This window comes from Haliaeetus albicilla, chromosome 3 (assembly GCF_947461875.1).
Source record: "Haliaeetus albicilla chromosome 3, bHalAlb1.1, whole genome shotgun sequence".
NCBI classification, from domain to species: domain Eukaryota; kingdom Metazoa; phylum Chordata; class Aves; order Accipitriformes; family Accipitridae; genus Haliaeetus; species Haliaeetus albicilla.
The window spans coordinates 34,526,063-34,539,854 of record NC_091485.1 but is presented as its reverse complement, the minus strand read 5'-3'; the positions used below and the strand labels follow the sequence as shown (position 1 = coordinate 34,539,854).

At 34.8% G+C, this 13,792-nt stretch overlaps 1 protein-coding gene across 1 annotated transcript in view; it reads right to left on the bottom strand.

Moving 5' to 3' along the window:
* The window catches only part of RP1 (RP1 axonemal microtubule associated), a 185,149-nt gene that overhangs the window by 119,625 nt on the left and 51,732 nt on the right, over nt 1-13,792 (bottom strand). Inside the window, exons 18-23 of the mRNA XM_069779350.1 lie at nt 12,751-12,953; nt 9,022-9,111; nt 6,183-6,315; nt 5,760-5,911; nt 3,283-3,437; nt 735-793 (exon numbers count right to left, since the gene is read on the bottom strand). Of these exons, the coding sequence (XP_069635451.1) occupies nt 735-793; nt 3,283-3,437; nt 5,760-5,911; nt 6,183-6,315; nt 9,022-9,111; nt 12,751-12,953 (792 nt within the window). The remainder of the gene's footprint in view (nt 1-734; nt 794-3,282; nt 3,438-5,759; nt 5,912-6,182; nt 6,316-9,021; nt 9,112-12,750; nt 12,954-13,792) is intronic.

Genomic DNA, 13,792 nt, shown 5'->3' with positions numbered 1-13,792 from the left:
AAAATGAAAAACTAGTGGTGAGAACAAAACTATATAGTGCCCAGTAGAAAGAAACATGATTTCAAATGTTAACTATAAAAAATTGAAATTAAGATTAGATCAGGAATGAGTACTAGAAATATATGAATTTTCAAACAGAGAGAAAAAATTAACATTATGGAAAGAAAAATGACATAATAAGAAGAAAACATAACCAAATGATTTATTGTTTAAATTAAAATGTGAAGTTCAGAGTTCACTAAAATGTTCAAATAGTGTGCTGTAATTAATGCTTTAAAATAAATATAAACGGCAACAAATGTGTAAAGCAATTAGTTCTGAAACAGAAACAGTCTTCATTAAAGACAGAAGACTAGAGCAGCATTTACCGTTTGATTCTTCTTCCATTTTCAGCTGTTGATTTAATTGAAATACTGCCAAAAAAAAGAAAAAAGCAGTTAATAAAGGATCTATCTTTTAACATTAAAGAAAAGGTTTGAAAAAAGAGATGAAAATGACATTCTGTGATTCTAGCCAATACAAGAAAACTTTCCTTCTCATTCATTCCCTCATTACTTTCTCACTATCACCTATACCCATTATACAATGCAAATTGTATTATCTCAGAAATATAACAAAGGGAGCTGCAAAATGGTTAATTCTGATATTTAAAGTGTAAATTCAGCCCAGATTTTTTCAGAGGAAAAAATTACAAATTACTGATCTTACTTTCATAAAGTTACAATAAACCTTACCTTGAGGGTACAGCTCAATTTCTGAATGAATTACATCTTGGAACGTAAATGGAAGCCACCTAAGAATAAGAAAGAAAATAAGAAAGCAGGTAGGAATCAATATTTTCTCCACCACATTACCATATAACTCAATGATCCACATCTTATTTTCATACCGAATACATATAACAGCAAAGAGTCTCTACCTCTAAAATTTTAGCATTTGATTTGATAGATGTTAAAATAGACATTATTTGATCGAATGAAAAATTTTATTTGTGCAAATGTAAGAGCTGTGTAAGTCTAAAATATACCTGTGTCAGATTAAGAGACTCATGTGGCATGACTGTACTTATTTGTATAGCTAAACAGAAGAACATGGCACAGAACATATTTTCAGTACTATGGATTGAGTGCTAAGTATCATTTGTATGTATCTATTGCACTATTTCTTAAAATCAAAGTTTAATGTTATAAGCAAAGATGGAACCAAATACTGCTCTTCCTTATTCCTCCTACAAACTGAGGACAGATAGATGAGTCTGAAAAAGTACAAATTAAGGCAAACATTGGTTAGGTTTCTTAGTCATGTTACTCTAGGCTATGGATAATTTTGAAACCTTTTCATTCAGAACACGGATTACCAACTCCTTTAGCTTCCTCCCGCTTGGTAAAAAATCAGCTGGTTTTCTACAGGGAAAAAAAAAAAAATCAGGAAGCTTCTGAGCTGTTGGTTTTTATTTACTCGGTCCACTCCCATCAACTCTCTAGGAATGACCTAAACCATTCAGTCTCCTATGAATCCTGTTGGGAATCCAGTATAAACTGGGCAGGATGAGTCCAGAGCAGCTTTTGAAGGTTCCTTATTTTTTGTCTTGAAAACATTAGCAGGCCAACTCAACTAAGAACTAGTCCCTAAGAAATAAACTTTGTCTTATTAGACAACTACTTATTTTTATCACTTCTGCTAAAACCTGACCACACAGGTATCTTCTGCAATCCTAAATGCTAAAAAGTATCAGCCTGTAACTAACAAATACTGTGTAATTGAAATTGAAATTGTTGTTGGATGTTCAGAAGCTAATATCAGTTTTTTAAGTCGGATAAAATGCTGATGTCTCCTTGGCTAAATGAGAAAAAATACAGCATTTTGTTCATACCCTGTATCATAAAATATCAATGTAAAATAAAGCTGTGAGGCATAAATTAAAGAGATTTCTAAAGAGCAAAAACTTCCCCCCTCCTTGAATAGAGCACAGTGTTTCAGCTTTACATTTTGGCCAACATGGAAGCTACCCCTGACCCCCACCACTGATCTATTTTAACTAACTTAAAAATTTTTCAGTGGCAGTGTTTCCTTGTAGAAAAGTTAGGAATGAAAAAAACCTCTCTCTGTTTCTTCTTGACAGTGTCTGTCACTGACTAATTTTGGCTGATCAACATCTGGCGTTAATTATCACAGAATTAATACAGCAAAGTGCCCTGACATGCATCATTCCTAAACTGTGTTGCCCTGACATGTGTCGTCCCTAAGCCCTGTTACCCACTGGAGGACAGCTATGACACAGAGATGATTTTTCAGGATTGACGTAGGCAGCTGGCCTGATTTCTCTGTCAAACTTCCATTAGGAAATTTTACCTATATTTTTTAGAAAGGTAGCAACCACAGCTAGCAGCAAGAGCTGGTCTGCATCCAAATCTACTCCAGAGAAATCCTCAGTCTTATGCTACTATTTAAAAACCTGTTACGGATTGAAGAAAGATCTCAGTTTTAGAGTTTTACCAAGGTGAGAGGGCATTTTTATTCCTGTTTTGGAGGATGTGACACCAAGAGTTGCAAGAAGCTGTTCAAGATTATGTAAAAAATTCATAAAAATCCAGACAAAATAAGTCGGCACCCTGCATTTATTGAATATTATTAATTAAATATTATTAATACTAGTGCCTTCTCAGATGGTCACATTGTTTCTCTACACTTCCTTCATTTCACTCAAATGATGCACATACCCACGAGAGAGACTGTAAGACTGGAAACTCCAGATGTGGGATTACCATAATATTTTTTCAAACATTCAAAGCACAATGTCTATCAATTGATTTTTAGGATGCTGGTTTAATAACTTAAATGGAAGGACCACAAAATAATTCTGACTTTTGGCATCACATTTGTCTCTCTGGCAACGCTGTTGTTCATAAAGAGAGTGAATGCTACTTCTGGATGGCAAGTCTGTTTTCTTTCCCATTTAGAAATACACTTAATTTAGAATCTTTTTGTGTGCTTTATCTTCCCTTCCTGAATAGGTAAGTCACACTTGTAGCACTGATCCTTGCATGATAAGGCTGCACTGTACAATCTAGTAAAAAAGCCACAATATAAGCATTTAACCTTTGCTATGGACCATACAGCATATTAACTCAAGCAATCTGTTCTGGAACAACACATTTTGTGGATTTTATGAAACTGCAAAATAGTCCAAATTTGCCTTTCCCCGGAAAATTAATATTTAGTACATTGATTGGCATAATACTGTTAGTGACACATATTTAAGAACATTTTTGTAAAAACTACCTTTCACAATTGAAAACATACTCCGAATTGCTCTCAGCTTCTCTGACAATGACTTTATCACAGTACCAATACTGGGACTTGGCACCAGCTTCACAGCGCAACAGCACCTTCTGCAGCTCTCCAAGAGATACAGCTTCCACTTCAAAAGCATTGACCTAGAAGACCGAGGAGACAGCACTCCGCAATTTGCCACCACTAAGTCACTCTGAAAGTTGAAGTATTTTAAAAGCCAATTAACTCTCACAATGTACAGTTTCCCACTGTTTTTAATGACAGCTGGACTGTATTCAAAGTGTTTGGATCTGAAAAGTTAGACATCTTTTGATTGTGTATCAGAGTAAATGAGAAAACACAACTAAAATCAGACTGCAGTAATAATCCCAAATAAATTGGTTTTTCAGCCGTCATCCAGAATGCTGCACACAACCCTTCACTATTGTTTCAATACCTCACCATTTACAATTATTCTTCTCTAGGTAAGAACAAGTTAAAGCCATTATTTCCTTTATTGGTATTTATTTAAAATACAGACTTTCTCATCCTTTTCTCTTTTTGCTCTCACCTCCTCTATTTACATTTTATTCTGCTCTAAGAGACTAAAATCTGACATGCCGCTTTCCCCTTCTTATTCATTTAGGCTTGAGCTTACAGTTGGCAAGTTTGTTTTCATAGGAGCATGAAGCTGATCAGGTGAAAGGTTCAGGCTGGTAATTTTCTGTCACAATAAAAAGCATATAGCTTTCTCTCTCTAAATGTAACGGTCCAGGTCACACTTCTCAGTAAAAGGAAAATAAAGAAAAGAACTGCATTGGAAAATTCATATCTGTAAAGTTCTCAGTCCTTAGTAAATGGCTGAATTGAGATTGACTGTGCAACTTTAGTTCTCCCTTGTGTATATGTAATATATGATCACAAGCTATTCTCTCTGACAGATCCCTTGCCTCAAATTGTGCACAGGCAGGACTGCAGCTTTTTAATACTTCTTTTTATCTTCATTATCTTGATGACTCTATGCATTATTTACCACAACCACCCAAACAGTTCAGTGAAGCAGAACTGATTTCCCCAGTGACTTCACTTTTGCACTTTTTCCATAGTACCCCAGTTTTCGGCAAACGCTGAAATCTATTTTTCAAAAGGCCCTCTGCATAATATTTCATTTTACCTATATAGTTAAAGTACAGAGATTATTGTCAAAAGCTGTCAAGATGCAAAGTAGTATGGTTGCTCAACTGAGAAACAGAGGGGTTAATTTATCAGCATATTTAGCATTTCAAAGAGTTTACTATGTCCAGAGCAGAATTCTCTTTGAACAAACCTCAGTTACAGCTATGGTTGCTCAGTAAAGTTAAACTGGTTATGCATACAAAAGCATACAGAATACATTTTTGTATGCATACAAAAACAGAAGCATACAAAAAGCGTTCACCCAGGGAAGCTTTACTTTAAGTGATTTGCCCAATATCATGTACCATATCCGGGGCAGGAATTAAATGAACTTTTTCAAGTCAACATTCAACTGCTTTTGTCATAAAATGATATATGCCAGGCCCTGCACTGCTGCTGCATACAATCCACTGTCTCAGTCACCCATTTCCATAAAAAAGTGCACTTTGAGCCACCACCCTTAACCCCTGTATAAATGATATGCTGAATTTACTATCAGTTTGGCTAGAATAATTCCCCTGGAAAACTCCACTTAAATTCTGAATTTCAGTTGGAATAGAACTTTATGTCTAATACATTAGTAACGGTATAAAACATATATTTTAAAATAGTATAGATACCTCTGAAGTTTCCCAGTGGGTTATTTTTATGCTTAGCATTTTAGATACTGCTTTTTATTTTGTGATGAAGTATTCCCCTAACAGCTTGATACCATTTGTTAGACATACAAGTGTTAGTTCTCAATAGCTCACAAAGGAAGAAACAGGCTTAATAGAAGGTCATAAGAAGGCTAATGGCAGAGCTAAGATTAAATTCAGTAGTTCCTGAAATTCAGCCATACATTACCACAGAAAATCAGGATGACGTATACTTTACTTACGGAGGGGATTGGAGGTAATTGAAAGAAAAATTCATTTAAATCTGCCCTGCATTAATCACAATATTGTACTATTATACATTAAAAGAAATACATAACTAACAGTCCTACTAAGATCTGGAATCATGGAATGATTTCTGTGCAATGCTTTGGAATCAGCTGTACTCATTAAAACTTGACAGAATATGTTTTGTATTCACAGACAGCTCTTCTCATCATCCTATGGGGGGTCTTCGTATCATTTTTCTCCCCCTTTTCCTACCTGTGTTTTTACTCATTCTAGTTATTCCTGGATTAGTGTAAAATTATTTTCCTTAGTTCTTAAAAATTATTTTTCCAAATCTCTGTGATCTTTTTATTAGGAACCTGTTAAAACCAGTAAAAGTTACTTAGTTAGATTTATACAGCTAAGCAAGTCATTTTTTAGACTTACCATTCCTCTCTGAAATGTCACTGGTATACCAGATTTATGCAGAAGTCTTAGACCAGAATCTCCTCTTTTTCCATAGATACACAGATAAACTTCAGAATCTGTATCAGCTTGCTCCAAGTCACCAGTGTAGACATAAACATGGTATAAAACAACTTCCAAAAATAACCAAAAGAAGAAAATACATATATAATCACAAATCATTCTACTCACCACTCTAGCTTAATGGAAACAATGCTAGAACATTTGATTTGCAATTAATTTGCTGGAATATATTCTCCAGAAATCAGTCTAACTATCTGTTTTTAAGATTGCTAAGACCACATGTATGAATATACAGCAGATGTAATAAAATGCAGATGACATTAATACTGAAAACCAGGTAACTGATATACATGTAACTGTGCAACTGAAGTACACACATACTTGGATAGATAGGCTTTCCAGCTTCCACTGCTGGAAGTTCACAGAGAAAATCTCTATCATCATGAGTCTTTGACAACCATGTGTTTGCTGGAAAATTCAGTGTTTTCTTGCTCTTTAGATGTTGCAGTGTCACCTAGAGAAGAAGCAATTCCAACTATGACTCAGTTCACTCTTTCCAGTGCTTTGCTTCTCAAAAGCAAAACCTATTTTTCTGCATCTTCTATCTCAGAAAACAATAACATGATGAGTAAATATGACATATAAAACTGCAGTATGAAAACATTTTTATTTTGGCCACTACTTTGCAACTTGACTCCTCGCTAGAAAGGATCTTTATTCACACCTGTGGTATTGCAGCTGAAACTGCCAGCCTCTATTCTTTGAATATGCCTTGGACTTTAAAATTATCTTATTCCTGGAACAAAAAAAGTCTGTAGTTGAAATTTCCTTTTTTTGCCGTAAGAAATGTCACCAATTCTGATTTCTGTTAGTGAACCACCTCTATGTAACATTATTTGGAGTACTGAAGACTGAAAACTTTCTGGTAAGTGAGGTTAGGTGAGACTGAGCTTTTGGAAGATGTGGAAAGATTGACACATTTTTATATTAAAATGAAAACAGGATGAAACTCATCATCTATATCCTTCTGAACTTTGGCAAGGAGAGGATGTGTTGAAATCTTAAATCAATTTGTATTATATTTGGCTTTTCTGCAGAACAAAAGACAGCCTGGATACCAGTGCCCTCTATTTATTCCTCTGAAGACAGAATTCAAATTCTCAAGCTATTTGCCACTGTACCTTATGATATCTGTCTTACTTGTGTCCTATAACTAAAGCAGTTTTTCCTCTCTTTTATGGGAGCTGTTTTTTTCTTGGTCTTTGTCCTGGTTTCAGCTGGGATAGAGTTAACTGTCTTCCTAGTAGCTGGTACAGTGCTATGTTTTGGGTTCAGTATGACAAGAATGTTGATAACACACTGATGTTTTCAGTTGTTGCTCAGTAGTGTTTAGACTAATTTCAAGGGTTTTTCAGCTTCTCATGCCCAGCCAGAGAGAAAGCTGGAGGGGCACCAGAAGTTGGCACGGGACAGAGCCAGGGCACCTGACCCAAACTGGCCAACAGTGTATTCCATACCATGGGACGTCACATCTAGTGTATATAAACTGGTGGGAGTGGGGCTGGAGAGAATCCCCATTTGGGAACTAACTGGGCATTGGTCAGCGAGTGGTGAGCAATCGCACTGTGCATCACTTGTATGTTCCAATCCTTTTATTATTATTGTTGTTGTTGTCATTTTAATATTGTTATTATTATCATTATTAGTTTCTTCCTTTCTGTTCTATTCAACTGTTCTTATCTCAACCCATGAGCTTTACCTTTTTCCCTCTGACTCTCTCCCCCATCACCCTGGGTGGGGGGGAGTGAGTGAGCGGCTGCCTGGTGCTTAGTTGCTGGCTGGGGTTAAACCACGACAGTCTTGAATTACAGCAATGCTTACAACAGCTTTTCCATAGGCCTTCACTAGCAAAAGGAAATCAGTGCCAAAAAATTGTCTTTCTGCAGTTGTGTTTCGAATGGGCGTATAGTATGCACAAGCCTTGCAAACAAAATTATGAAAACAAGTATTCACATTCAAATTCTAACACTTAGGAAATTAGGACAATATATGCTTTTATCTCACTTTTCCAATAAAATATTATTTTAAGTAAAACAAACACTTCTTTTAACACCAAAGTATGTATTTATTCTAACATTAAATTAACTTCTGCAGCAGTCATTCCTAATCTCTCATGTTTATTGGCAGAGCTCCCCCTGCTGATTCATAACAATCGCAAATATTAACTGCTTTGTCAGAAAAACACAGCTTTCAACCTCATTTATTTCTTTCTGTGAAAAGAAACATTTGAAATCCCAGGGTTAACCTATGAAATTTGGACCAAAATGTTAAAAAAATATTTTGTAACCACCAGAATGGAAAATAAGATTCTTGCAACCATTTGAGCAACTGAAATATTTATACTTCCATTCGGTTTTGGTACAGTCACAGTTAAGGGCTTTGGGTTAATGTCAAAATCTGTTATTACTGTGTAATTCTGGTTGTCTAAACCAGGTTTTTTAAGATGAATTAAAAGCTGAAGGATAACCTTGTGTCTTTTACAGATTCAAAATAATAAGAAACAGAAGACAAATACTTATGTGCAATTTTGAAATAAATCTTACATGGGGATCAGTGTTAGCAAGAATTTAGTATGAGTTTAATCTGGTGAACATCCCTAAATATCATGACAAAAATAGAGTCAAAACAGAAGCAGAAAAGAAAAATTCATTCACCAAAATGAAAAAAAAAAAAAAACCAGTTTCTTCTCCCCTGAAAATGGTCTCAATTGTGAGCTATATTTGGGCCAATTAGGACTAGCCTACTCTTAAGCAAAATTTGTTCATTCTTCACATGTACTTGCTATGGGATAATTGTTTCTCCATCATTTTTAATTTCTCATAGCTGGAATTTATAGCTAGAATCTTCCTAACACACACTGAAGAGTACAGGCAAGCTTTCAGAAAGCAAAACTTGGTAGAACCCATCCATATACTAAAATTGTATCTATGAAATACATGAATTAGGAATAATTGCAAAATAATGCCACATATTTCCAGCTCTCAGGAGATTAACTGTATGAGTGCTTTTGTCATCTCTAAAGCAACCTAAGAAGACAAAATAATAAGAATCTATCACAATCAGCATTTTTTATTTATGAAGCTGTGGCTTCATGAAAAGATGGGCTTTTAGTTCATATAAAAATTATTAAAGCAGAAAAAAACACCATAAAAAATCTCACCCTTTGTAAGTTCCACTCTGATTGTTCATTCAGTAACTCATCGAGTTCAATTCTTATCTTGTAGATATTCCCAATGTTTTTTATTTTAACCTGAATAAAGCCAGAACAATAAAACATATAACTACAGACAAAAAATATATATAATGTATACTTTAAACTTGTGCGATAGAGGCTGCATGCTGATTAAGTAAGCCCATGCCTTGCAAACTAAAACTGTATCCAATTCATGATTAAAAGATATTTCAGTCTCAGGCTCCCATTCATATGGTAGAAGCAGTATCCTAATTGCAAGCACAGGGCTATGAATTTTATGCTTAAAACTGTTAGAGCCTTCAGGACATCTTGGGAAAAAAAAAAAATCAACCTAAACATTTCCCTTCCCATATTTTTAATCATCACATGTGAAATAACTCAAAATTCCAGTTCTCATTTATGCACATTTTGCCATTCATTCAATTTGGGCTGCATTTCTGGAAAAAATATAGCTACATCACATGGTGGCATGGGGTGGGGAGTGCATGGAGGTAAATAAAACTGCATCTTTATTTTTGCAATTGGCTCCAGACTTCTCTGAACCACTGTAGCATCTGAGTAATGGCACACAACATTTGATTGGCAGATTTTGGATTATAGGATCAGGATTTGACCAGATTATAGCCTAGTAAAACCACAATGCTTGCCGGGGAAATGATTTGGCACATACTTGAACTCTTCAAAGTTTGAAAAGTAAAAAACGTTGGTGAGGGCTATTCATGAGAGAAATGTGGAATACAAAATTAAATCCACTAAACAGGTCACAAATCTTTCATAATGCAGCACAGCAACATGACCATAAACCCTAGTATGTCAAAGTGAAGAACATAAAACTTTTGGATACCTTAAAGAATAAGCTCTCAAAAGCTGGCAGAACATCTGCAAAACTTTGAAAATGACTGATACTATCTTCATTTTCTGACTAAGATTTGCATTCATTTGCACTTTCAAGCATTATATGTGCTCTTACTTATGAAATCTACTCTATGCAACCTTATCCTATCCCACTTATCTGGGGTTTATTTGAAGTTTAACCATTATTTAAAGTGGGCATAAATCATTTTAGATAATTTGTAATGTACTGCTAAGAAAGGAAAATCATATTATTTCTCAAATAATAATTCTATTAATAAAATGTTGGTAACAGCCTATTCCACTCCATCATTTACATCCAAAAAAGCTATTTACACTGTACAAAAATTATTTTCTTTTCATTCTTGTAGAAACACGTACTAGTATACTATCCACTCGTTCTTTACTTTTTTTAATAAAAAGCCTTCTTCTCTTTTCAGAGGCCAGAATTGCCTCGGTTCCTACATAAGCTTTTACCTGTCTCTTTGTGCTTTTGTTTAACAAACTTCTATTACAGTCACAGTGTTACCATGCTTTAGTCAAAGTTTTCTAGAAGCAAACAACTTTTACCCTTGATTTTCCTAACATTGAAATGCACTCAGTAAATCACAATGGTTGTTTGAGAAAGAATCTGGGGAATTCACACCTGTATTTATATTGGTATAGTTGCTACATTGACCTGAATTTCATTAACAAAATAAATGTTAACTCCAGGCTTGCAACACTGGTGTGACAATATGGTTCCTGTCTTTTCCATCAACTTAAGAAAATAGCTTTGTTCTGTGGAGTCAAATTCTGATATCCTTGCTTATGCTGCATAATATTTCTCTCTATAAGTAGTCTTGTTAGAGTTAACTTGGAGACTTCGGGATTAAAGCAGTAGTAAAGTAAGGGCATGTATAGAGCTCGACTGAAAAAACAACTATTGTCATTTCCCACATTTCACAAGCAAACCAACCCATTTCTCGAGTAATATGAGATACTGTCTTCTCATTGACAGAGCTCGTGTTCACTGAATATACACTGCTGTTATGTTGTCTGTTCTAATGAATTCCTCTTTAGACTTTTGGTTAAAAAAAAAAAAGTTGTATGATCATTTCATGTACCAATACAAAACATAAATGTACTGAACTTTGTCAGAATGCAAAGAGTGACTTCTGCCTAAAACAAGCGGAGGTCTCCTAGAAGCCACCCTCTGGTATCCTTCTTGATTTTTCTCATTCACAGTCTTAGAGAGGATCAAACAGACAATGACTACTCACATGGGTGAGGTAAGAGAGGGAAAGCCACATATGAATAGTTTTCATTTCTCAAGATAATTCTACTCAAACTATAGTTTTTCATAGTTGTGCATACTGCTGATAAAGTGAAAGGTTAAAGAAAACTGACTTCAAATTGCCTGATTATTATAGGCTTTCAGAAGCTGTTTTCTTCCTAGAACTTCCAGCCCAACCTATGATTGATTACTTTTAAAAATAAAATTTATTATTTTCTGCTTTACAAAATATCAGTGAAACCATATTAAGCTCAAAGATGTAAATGATAAAAAGATGTAATTTTTTTTTTAAGTAAGTCTTGCATTCTTATCCTCATTTCAAGACTTATCCTGCTAAACAAGTACTGGATAAAGTTTAAAGGTAAAAGAAAAAGAGCGAGCTCTTACTCATAGGCTTTTTCTTTGTGTATTTATGTACCATAGACTAAAGAGTGAAAAGCACTTTGGTGACATTTGCTGTTTCATGCCTGAAAGCAATAGTGTCAATGTGATGTAAAGAATCATAGTAGTAGCCCCAGGTGCTGAAAGATTCTGCTCTTTCACAAGATCAATATCCACAGCGCACAGCCATAATGGACAATATCTATTTTAGAGAAGAAAAATTGGTCCATCTCTTAAGAATGTATGGATTAGCATTGCAAACATACCATTACCCAACGTTGCTTATAAATTATTCACTAATTAGGAAAACAGGATTCCCCATGGATCATAATATAATGAACATTACGGTTGGTTATCTTCCTGCTTATGCCCTATTCATAGAGAGTATAATTATTAATATTATTGACAGTAACAATCTTGGTTTGTGCCGAGATTGTATTGGAAGACTTGATGAGTGCAGAAAAAAAATTTGCACAAAATGTGAAAAATATAACTTCTTTAGTTAGTTGAAAAGCAATGTGTTACATGCATCTCAGACAGAAAGATTTAAGTAAAACAGAAGTTTTAGCCCCTTTGGGAATTTCTTCTCAGCCTACCTAGACGTAATTTCCTTATTACAATAGAGGTGGGGTTATTCTTAAATAATAGCAGAACTCTGTGTTTTCATGACATAATAACATGTAGATTTTATTGGGCTTTTAGTCATTCCATAGGTAAAGATTCTGGCATTTCAGCAATTTATAATATGGCAGCTGAAAAAGGTTTTTCTTCTTTAACTGAACCAGTTCCACAGTATACATTTTATAGTATGCTTTGAAAACTGTATGCATGAAGATTTCATTACTAAAGATCCCTAAATGATATACAAGTCTTATATCAGACATGGTTTGTTTAGCAGTGGATAGTTTCTAAAGCTAGTTTCTAATCAATTACCTTAAAGAAATCAATTTACTCCTGCAGTTGTCCCATTTAGGCTACTATATGAGGGAGAGGGGGTTAAAAGAAGGAGCATTTCCTCTGTTGCTAACTATATGCACCAAGCTGATTTAATGCAGAATTCGTAGAGATTAAATAGAGATTTATTGTATGCAGGAAACATAGGAGAAAAACATTTTTTCTTTTTGCATGACAGAATAATCTTTGGAAAGGTACACATTAAAATAATGTTCTTAGCCTTCATTAGCTACCTGAAATTCATCCTCCAGCCTAGGAAGAAACAGCTGCTTTCTGTTGTCCTTGCCAAGACTTATTGGTCCAGATACTCCTCTGTCTCCATATATCCAGAGAATGACATTTGCTTCAGTTCCTGGATTTCCTGTCAGGATTGACACTTTCCATTCATCATCTGAAGGAAGGGGACACTCACCACCTTGGGGATTTCTCATTTCCTCTGTGAAATACAGAACATTAGTGGGAGATGAAAATCGACATGAAACTGCCAGTCGCTGTTGTAACTTCAGCACATAAGGAGACCATAACAGAGAGGGGATTGTATTTTTTCATGGCAAGTGAGATAGTCTGAAAAGATTGATTTATGTTTCTTGTCTAGACTAAAATGTACTGATTAGTTGAGCTACAAGAATCAACTGGAAAAGAACAAGAATCAACTGGAAAAGAATGAGTATCTCTCACATGCACTATCATCATATTATTCTTCATACATATTCTGGTGTAGAGTAAGGATGCCATGATGCAGAACTACGGCCATTAAATCGACATTTCTTGTTCCTTAGCCTGACATTTAGAAACGAGTAGAATTACTTATAAATACTCCTCTAATGCCTGGTGTTGGGACATTATTAGCAGAATCACACAATTTTCATTTCAAATGAAAGAAAATATTAAGGAATTTAACTTTCTTCAAGTTAAATATTAATTACATACTGTAAAATACTCAAAAAAGAGCACAATATATCTTTGCCCAAGAATAGAGTGCCAGCATTTGGGCTAAGGCAGGTTCTGCATGAATGAGACAATAGCAGCACCATACCACTTTATGAATAAATTTCACAGCTTTAACAGCTGAGCAAATATAATTTTGGAAAACATGTCTTTCACTTTAGAATAACACCTAGTGATCTTTCACCTACCCTTAAGAGAAAAATATATATATGTATGCAAAGATGTCAAATGGCACCTCTGCACGAGACATGAAAAAACAGACTCTCTTGGGATGAAGGAATTTAGTTCTGAGTATTCTAATCAAAGTGGAGTTTACAGACATCAGAT